This window comes from Camelus dromedarius, chromosome 5 (genome assembly GCF_036321535.1).
Source record: "Camelus dromedarius isolate mCamDro1 chromosome 5, mCamDro1.pat, whole genome shotgun sequence".
NCBI classification, from domain to species: domain Eukaryota; kingdom Metazoa; phylum Chordata; class Mammalia; order Artiodactyla; family Camelidae; genus Camelus; species Camelus dromedarius.
The window spans coordinates 16,891,177-16,900,867 of NC_087440.1; the positions used below are offsets into that span (position 1 = coordinate 16,891,177).

Here is a 9,691-nt window from a genome sequence, read left to right on the forward strand (position 1 = left end):
GATGACTTGGCCGAAGTTGATAGCTCTACTGGTGGCATCGTGGAGACTGGACTTCTTGTTTCTGGTAGAGCATGCTTTCCACTAGGTCATGATATAACTCCCTTGTTGATGCTATTTATAAAAAGGGGAGGAGGAGGGAGTCTCAGTATGATCCCAAGCTAGGGGATTCTACTGCAAGAGATTCTAGAAGGAGAACTAGACCGGCCAAACTGTGACATCTGAGGAACTTTATGGCCTGTGTCTACTAGTAGAGTTTGTGTGTTAGCTTTTTCATTTGTAAACATTGTTGATCTATGGTTATTATTAGGAAAATCATGTTATGTTTATTCTTTGGACTGAGGATCCCTTATCTTTGATACCTAATTCTCTAGAGCAAGGGGACCAGGATCAGAAATGTGGAGAGAATGTCTGGGTGCTGCACGGGGGCAGATGCAGGCAGCCTCTAACGTGGTTCATTGGCACGAAAAGGAAACAGAGATTCAAAGCAGATGATTGAGATAAGAATGAAGATAGTATACGTATGGCTGGAGCAATCCTTATGCTTTGTTCATTAGAAATCTTGATGTGAAGACAGAGGAAAGTAAGAAACCCCAACGATGGTTTATCATTTACAGGGCATGGTGGATAAATTAGCCACGCACATTTATTGAATTCAGTGAATGAAATGAGCCTCTTCCAGCACGCCGAAGGAAATTACAATTGGGTCCACCATGTGTTCCAGTGATATAACCCTAAACACTGAAAAGCTGGAGCACTCAGGCAAGTGCATATTCAAATGTCCCTTTATCAAACTCTTCAACTTCATCTTCCCATGTAGAGGAAGGCATGCTACTATATGGGTCTAACAGGATTTTGAAGCATCTGATAATAAGAAGTCCCAAGAAGATACACAAAATCCCAACAAAAGCAAAGCCAGCTTTTTGCTCTAGAGTCAATGAGAAAGCTGATAATTCGTTGACACTCATCTTAGCTGAAGAGTTGCCACAGTAGGTACTACTCATTATTCACTGTCACATCATTTTGTCTCTTCAGAATTCCTCCTGAGGTCACCTCTTGGCCTAGATACAAAATTGGAATCAGTTTAGTTTTATCCAAATATGGCATCAGGCAGGTAATTGTTTTATAAAATATGGCATTTTTCAAACTCTCTTGACTTAACTCACAAGATATTTGTAAACATCATCAGATATGGATCAGGATTAAATTGGTGTTGGAGATGCTACTTCTATTGTAGTAATTACAGAATTGCCTTTGTGGATACATAAAACTGTACCTATAGACACAAAATATAAAATCAAGTATGAAGGGGAATAGTTAAATCATTAAACCTAAAAACTTTTGATTCATTGTGAGATGGTTTGTTCACTGCTTCTTTGACCCAAATTGTCATCTAATTTTCATTTCATTTTTGCATATAACAATAAAACCATAATAAATGATTATTAAGTGTAAGCTGGTCAAGCTCTCTAAAGTCCATGTTTTAAGGTCTATCTCCAGTGCCATTTTGTCTGATACAAATTCTGATCCTTTTAAACAGATGTAGTATCTTCTTTCTTCTTCATCCTCTTAGCTTTTAGACTTATGTTCTTGTGTTTTCTTTTCTACTACTACTTCATACACTAAATGTTAATTTCTTAAACAGAGAAATTGTGTTTTAAACATTATGTTTAGAAAAGCAGTACCTAACATAGTAGCCTGCAAGTAACAAGCAGCAGTAGCTCTGGACCATTAACCATCTCCCCACCATCTTCATTAGCTTTCACATACTACGAAGACATAAAATCCAAGTTAAGCAGCATGTTTTCTATGAAATTCACCTGCAAGCAAGCTCCTCAGACTCCTTCCCAACCAGATTCCCGCTCTCTCTAAGCTCCTACTATATTGAGATTCTAAAACTACAGCAAAAGTGTTCAGAAAGTGTGTGCTGAATTGAAGCAAAGTAGATTTTTTTCCATTTGATGTCTTGATGTTAATTAAATTAATTAATTAAAAAGTAAGGTTCGATAATTAAATCAAATGGTTGCTAATGCACAGCCGCCCTTCTTGAGAGGACTGTCACCAAACAGCTTGTCATCCAATAACTGAGACTGACAGGCTGCTGGTGTCCTTGTCTTAGTTGTTGCTTCTCTCGATAGTTTTAAGTTATGTTTATTAAAATGACTGACCCTTCAGGGTTTTTTGGATTCAGTTTTCCGAAAACAACTGAGACAGGACAAGGAATGGGAGGTAAGGAGTGGAGAAAGGGAGTAATTATAAGGACAAGCCTTGTAGCTTTCAAAATTGTTCACCAACTAACACACCAGTTAATATCAAACAGTATTGTATTTTATAATGATTTGATTTACAAAACAGCTCTCTCTTCAAACCTTAAGTGTCATAAATATTCAATACATTCTGGGATATGTTGGTTATTTCACTTTTTTGTTTAATAAAAGGAAAAGAAATGTTGTTCAACCCCATTTACTGTATTTCCTTACATCAAATCATTTTTCTGCCCTAAGTATGGTATAGCAAATATATTTTAATTTTTTTAAAAAAAATTTCAGATCACTTAAGTGCTTTTAGAGTGATTTTTCTGAAAATTGAGCTCTTATACTATTTATCCTATAGAAGGTAGGGGAGACTGGTCTGATTACTTCATGACCTTGGGCCTTAACTAGAACTTTTTTCCTGACCAAATCTCTAATTTTATTGCTTTGTCAATTGAAGGTCTTTTGTTGAGATTCATACACTCTCTGGTTCATTTATTTAATGAGTAGACAAACTAAAAAGCAGCATGTTTCTACAGAGATGCTGACCCAAACATTTGACTGATTCAGCCAAGTAACTTGCTTGAATTATTTTTTTCACTAAGTCCATGACCTTGCTAGGCTATACCATTTGAATATTTTCTGGGACATATGGGTAAGAAGAGGCAATAAACTTGGTTTACTGGTGGACACGGTAAACAGATTCCCAGCAGTGAATGACTTGTTGCCCCAGACAATCTTCAGCTGCTAGCTCCTTTCATGGATTGCCTCAATAGCAGAGAGCTGCCTCACCCAAGATCACCTCCCTTCCAACGGCAGACAGTTTTCCAGGACTGATTCATGTGAGAGTAAAAAGGCCTGGCCATCCTGACTCAAAGGGGAACAACTCTAAAGAACCATTCTAGCTCCAGAGTTTGCCATGGGGTAACCTGAGGCTGTTGTTGGTTCATCATAGCTCAAATTCTGCCCACTCTTGCTTAGTTCCCCCCTCCTCTGCAGGTGTTGAGCCCAAGGGCATGACTTAATATACATCCTGCACACTAAACTCTGTCTCAGAATCTGGTTTCTGGGGAACCCTATCTGCAAAACTTGATGTCACAAAAGGTAAAACATCTCCATAGTTTTAATGATCTGTACATTTTCCAAGCTAGCTTATTTTGCCATCGTGTAAAAAAAATAGCCTAAACTGAGTATAGTTATGATATTAATTAAATTTATTTATGTGTTATTAAAAATCATAATGTAGCTACGTACATAGGGTCATAACCAATCATTAGAAGACTTAAGTCAGTTTGCACTTAGCTCGTGATTAATCCACTACACTCTGTTATTCTTATTAAAACCGACAACATAACACCATTTGCAGCAACATGGATGCTCCTGGAGAATGTCATTCTAAGCGAAGCAAGCCAGAAAGAGAAAGAAAAATACCATATGAGATCGCTCATATGTGGAATCTAAAAAACAAACAAACAAACAAACAAACAAAAACAAAGCGTAAATACAGGACAGAAATAGACTCATAGACAGAGAATACAGACTTGTGGCTGCCAGGGAGGTGGAGGGTGGGAAGGGATAGACTGGGATTTCAAAATTGTAGAATAGATAAACAAGATTATACTGTATAGCACAGGGAAATATACACAAAACGTTATGGTAGCTCACAGAGAAAAAAATGTGACAATGAGTGTGTATATGTCCATGTATGACTGAAAAATTGTGCTGAACACTGGAATTTGACACAACATTGTAAAATGATTATAAATCAATAAAAAATGTTAAAAAAAAGAAAAGAAACCCCACCAACTGACTAAATAAACAAGCAAAAAGAGACGTTTTCTACCTGTAGCAATAAAACACTCATTTTTTACTATTAAATTAAAACTTATCTTACTAGTTAGAGATACTAAATCCCTTAAACTTTGTATTACAACTTGTCTGACATATACCAGATAATGTTTTGTTCTTAGAGTCTTAGACAATCTTGGAATTGAGTTACCTATTTTAATGGAAAAATAACTATTTCTCAAGTAGTTACCACAGTTCCTGACATATTGTAGGTATTCAATAAACACTTGAATTGAATTAAACTAAATTTATTGATGAATATAATTTTTGATGAACAAAGTTCTAGTTTTAAAAAATCTAATTTTTAAAATCAGAATACATATTTAGTTAAAATGAAATGAACAAGAAAACTTTGATTTCAAAAATATCAGCCTTGAAGATAAATATTAAAATTCAGCAGCTCATTCAGAGTTCAGTATTTCTGATTTTTAAAATAAGTGATTAATATAACATTCACAGAAAGACTCACATGATTTGTAATATTCAAAGGTAGAGAAAGTAAATCTTTTCTAACAACCTGTGAGTTTCCTTTTGTTGTCGAAGGAAAGGTGTGTAGGCATCACATAATTTTGGCATTAACCACCAGGAAGTACAGAGTTAAATTTTGTATTCAGTCATAATGACTTTGGATAGCTTAAAACTTCTGTTATAATTATCCCTTCTTCTGTCCCTGCCCTCTTCATTGCTTGGCTACTCCAGTTACCTTTAGCTAACAAGGGTAAGATACTTCAAAGTTACTTAGCTAAGAAACTTCAAAGGCTTTTGGAATCAGGTAGGAATACAAACAATGAATGGATATACAGAGCCATTGTTAGTAAATGAATAAAGTCACCATTTTTTATACTATCTTGGAAAAACAGATGAATGGTTATCTTGTGGCTTTAAACATAGTTTACAAGCCCTCTTTGGCTCTCTGTTGTAGGTACCAATATAAATAAAATGCAGGACAAAAACTGGAAGCTGAATGAGACTAAGATATTACATAATAATGAATATAGCAGTTATATTTTAATTACTCTTTGAACAACTATTTATATTGAATATCTGCTCTGTGTCACCAAGTCTGCTTGGTGCTAGAGTATAATGATGAACTACATAACAATGTGCACCTGCCATAATGAGTGTTACAATCTGTTGGAGGAGACAGACTCAATTATTTTAAAAATATCTATCTGTCTGTCTATATTATATCAGTTAGTCATAAATACTATTAAACAAAGCAGGCAAGTTAAGAGGAAAGAGAATGATGGCGAATAAAAGGAGTTTTCTTCATTAATGAAATCAGCAAAGGCTTCCCTAGGGAGATGACATTTGACCTGAAGCCTGAATGATGTCAAGAAGGGAGCCATGAAAATACCTGGAGGAAGAACACTGCAGTTTGAGGAAAGAGTCATTGCAAAGGCTTTGAGGTGAGAGAACTTCATACACAATACATTCAGATAAAGAAATTGACCAATAACAGATCAAACTCCCTATTTGTGCAAGATGGCCTAATCATATCAGATGATAAAGAAAAGGCAGAAGTAATTCATCTATATTTGCCTTTTTAACTAATACAGAATGCTTTATAAAAATGACCCAAAAATCAAACAATAAAAGGAGACAAGAAAGTAGTAGAATAATGTTTAGCCACATTAGATTAATTAAAACTCCCAGAATAAGATGATTCATAACTCGCTTGTGCAAAAACCTCTTAAAACCTTGGAGAAGTACCTGACCATGAGAGTGCTGCCAGGTATGGACGTAGACAGACAAATGTCTCAATTTTCAGAAAGAGCAGTGGGAAATTGTGAAAATTATATATCAGTAACTTGGAATGAATCTTTGTTACAAGTCTGTGATTAATTATTTTAACAGATAATTTGTTAGCATTTAAGAAGTGACTAAAAGATGAGGTTAATAAGAAGTAACGTCAAATTCACTTCCTTTTTTGAAAGTTTGCTACTAACATGGAATATCAGGGAAATAGCATGGCAATGCATTTAACAGTCTCCCATGATATCTTTTTTGGGGAAGGTAGTGAAATATACCTGGGTAATATTTTTATGTAGATTCATAGTTCACTGTGGTGTCCTAATAAATATTGTGTTCTGTAATCATAGAGACAGCTCTCCAACATAGCATCTTTCAAAAGTCTGTATCTACATCCTCTTCAGTGTTTCTGAACAGTAACTAAGTTGAAGACACTGAAGTGATGATTATTAAATTTAACACAAAGCTGGGCTGAAAAATGTAAGTTAGCTCACAGAATTAAGAATTAAGATAATTCTGATGACTGGAATTCTGGATTGAAACCAGAATATGAAATTTAATAGAAACACTTCTAAAATCCTGTATTTAAATGGGACAGAGGGAGGTGCATCAGACTTAGATTGGGGACACCTGACCTGGAAGTTCACGTGAACAGATGCTTTATTAACATCTTAAAAGGAAGAACTTAGACTTTCATATTCATCTTAAAATTCTATCTTCCCCCAAAGGTGAAAACAAAATTACAAGCCAGGGAGAACACCTGAAAAGGTAGTATTCAAATGTTGAAAATAAGGTCTGGCCATTGCTGCAGACATTGTGCCCACACAAGCAAATGAGTAAAGTCAAGCAATTGCCTAACAACATGTTCAGAAAATGGAGGCTCTTGGAAATTTAAGCAATTTAAGCCATATATGTAGCAGTTAAAAGTATTTTCAGGCCTAAATTTTTCAAATATTTGCCCAAACTTTCCATTTTACTTGCTCTGTGAAATGAATGACTTGTCTCATTCCAACACCGAGTCTAATGTTTTTGAGAATAAAATGCTACTTAAGTATGCTAAGCTTTGTACCTTTCAATTAATATAGAGTATAATATGATATGAAAGTAAAAACAAAATACTGTTAAGAATCAATAGAATTCTTCAGATATGACACTGATTTCTTCATAATTAATAAGGTTTCTAAAAATTAACAACTGTAGATAAAAGATATATTTTCACTTTCTTTAATCCCTGGAAGAGAAGCTAAAAAAAAAAAAAAATCAGCAGGTTCTCCAAAAAAAACATTTTAATGCCTACCTCAGAGGAAAAACATCATCTTAATATCCTGTTTATAAGGAAATAGATAAGGAAGGAAGTATGAGAGAAATTTAGACCATAAAGTTACAAAACTATGAATAAATAAACCCTTATGAGAAAAAAGTTAAGAAAAAAATGAATTTTCAAAAAAAGAGTAAAATGTAAAATTGTGTGGCAAAAGTTATTTTAAGTATGCTCAGCCACAAATGGGTAAAGTGAGTAAAATGATCAACATCGTACAGTTTAAATATCAGGGTTTATGTGTTTTATGACTAAAGTATTTAAGTATATTTCTGTAGTACTACTGCAAATGATAAAATATTTCCTCAAGCTGTAGTCACTGGAATTTGTGTTTAGGTATTTTAGAAATGAGAAAATGAGTTGAAAGCACATCATTCTCTTCATGGCAATTGTCAGAAGCTGAGAATTCTAAGTGCTGATGAGTCATAGGACCAGGCCAAGGGTATCCCTGTAGATACCAGTAGGCCCAAATCTCACTGAGGTGCTTTGTAGTTAGTAACCAATAAGTAAATAAACAACGTCTTGCTATGACCAGTCATCCAAATCATACCATTGTGAAGAGTAGTGAAGCAAAATATAACAGAATTTTTGCTCCTGATCTGTATAAACTTTCATATACATGAAGGTTATGTGTGATGTTTTTTCTTCTGTGAGGTAAGTTTACTGATTGGAGACATAAAAATTTAATCTTCAGAAGCATATAGTTATTTAGTCAAGCAACAATATGCAATTGCAGAAACCAATATTGAAAAGTATATGCCCATTAAAAAAGAACCTCTTGCATTTGATTTTAATTAACAAGGTTTCCCCCCCCTGTTTATTTATCTATTAATAATATTCCAAACAATAAATCTAAAATAACAATTATTATAGTGTAATATGGTATTTTAGGTAAAAAGTACTTTGATACTGGTCATTGGATATAATAATCTCTAATGCTAATGATATGACCATTCATAATTTAATGAAATGAGACATATAGTAAAACCCAACCTTAAAAAATAATGAATTCTCCCATACACATATATACACACCCCACCAAATATCAAGCTAATTAAATCCTATTAAAAATAAAGAGGGAAAAGAAGCATTACTGAGGCCACATCTGTACAGAGCTAGCTAATCATTTGGAAAGGAATATGTTGGAATCAAAGGAAAACCTTAAATTACAAACCCAGTTGTCTTCATCATGATGAAGTGCATATATTTCCAGGCCTTCCTAGGTCTCTAAAACCTTGAGATATGCCAGAATCTACTTCCTACCCCAATCCCAACCTTTCAGATTTCAACTTTAAGAGAATTCCTTAAGAGAATCTCTGGATAACTCCTCAAAGACTCTGACATTCATTTTTTTTCTTCTTTTTCTCAAAAGCACTGGAAACCTGATTTGAAAATTCTCAAAATGTCTCACTAGAGAAACCTAGACTGTGATTATCATTCTGCCTTATTTGTCTTCAGTTCTCTTTGAACATATTAAATTGAAGAAGTATAGAAACCTCCTACAAAACATTATTGAAGAAGCCTCAGCAAGCTGACTGCACACACACACACACACACACACACAACACATCCTCTTTTTTCTTTCCTCTTTCCTTTGTTCTTTTTGTCAGCAGCAGGAGCAGAAACATTAAGGTTCCTTTTCCTTTAGAATTTGAACCCACCAGACCTGCGGGCTCCTTCCCCTCTCCCCCCTCCTCACCTCCTTCCCTGCTCCCTAGTTTCAGAAATACAGGAAAAGGAGACTTGCTTCTTATCTGGACCTGCACTGAAATCCTGTCAGTAATGCGGCGGGTAAGGGGAGAAAGTTACTTTGCAAGCAGAGATGTCTCACCTTCCATGCTTGTTGCCATGGAGATGAAATCCAGCGAGTAGATTTAAGTGTTGGCAGGTTTGTCTGTGTTCGTTGATCGTTTCAGTAACAATGTAAAAGACGTGCCCTGGGAACCTGCGTGCAGTCACAGGACAGCGGTTAGCGCTTTCCTGGCCTACGTGTGTAAGTCTGTAACTGTAGGTGAGAGAAGACGTGGGCGCCCGCGAAATACGTGTGCGCGCTCAAGTATATTTGCAGGAAAATGTGCATGAATTTCTTCGATGTGGCAGTGTATAAATATTTGCGCGAGCGCGTGTGCGTATGTGAGGGCGTCTGACCGCGCGTTTACGTGAGACAGACAAGAGATGGAGAGTGAGAGGGGGGAGGGAATCGGCCACAGCAGCAACAGGCTCTATCTAGTCCTCAGCTCTGCCAAAGAGAAAAATAAAATAAAAATAAAAAAAAATATAAGGGCTCATTTTTACTCATATCACGTTCCGCAGGTTAGCAATCGGAGTTCATCACCAATATGGCTTTCTAAGGCAGTGGGGGGTTAATGTATTTATTGTTAAAAATCCTTGTTTTCCTTTCCTCTCTGCATCAGTAGCTGTGCCGCAGGCATTTTGCTGTGCTGGGTGACTGCAGTCTCAGTCGAAGAGTAGGCACTAAATTCTTTCGTCTTTCTTCTCATCCTACAAGGGAAAGACTCGAGCG

General features: G+C 35.7%; 1 protein-coding gene across 2 annotated transcripts; it reads right to left on the reverse strand.

Annotated features, from left to right (window-relative positions):
• Positions 1-600: 600 nt before the first annotated feature.
• Positions 601-9,227, reverse strand: CTXN2 (cortexin 2). 2 transcript variants are annotated; one of them, XM_010998648.3, is made up of 2 exons: positions 8,999-9,227; positions 601-1,058 (listed from the first exon to the last, which is right to left on the reverse strand). In XM_010998648.3, the coding sequence occupies exon 2, from the start codon at positions 999-1,001 to the stop codon at positions 756-758; it is 246 nt and encodes an 81-aa protein (XP_010996950.1). In that variant the 5' UTR covers positions 1,002-1,058; positions 8,999-9,227; the 3' UTR covers positions 601-755. The 2 variants fall into 2 exon arrangements, with proteins under 2 accessions (XP_010996950.1, XP_064341692.1); XM_064485622.1 differs by lacking the exon at positions 8,999-9,227 and adding an exon at positions 8,867-8,933.
• Positions 9,228-9,691: the final 464 nt, after the last annotated feature.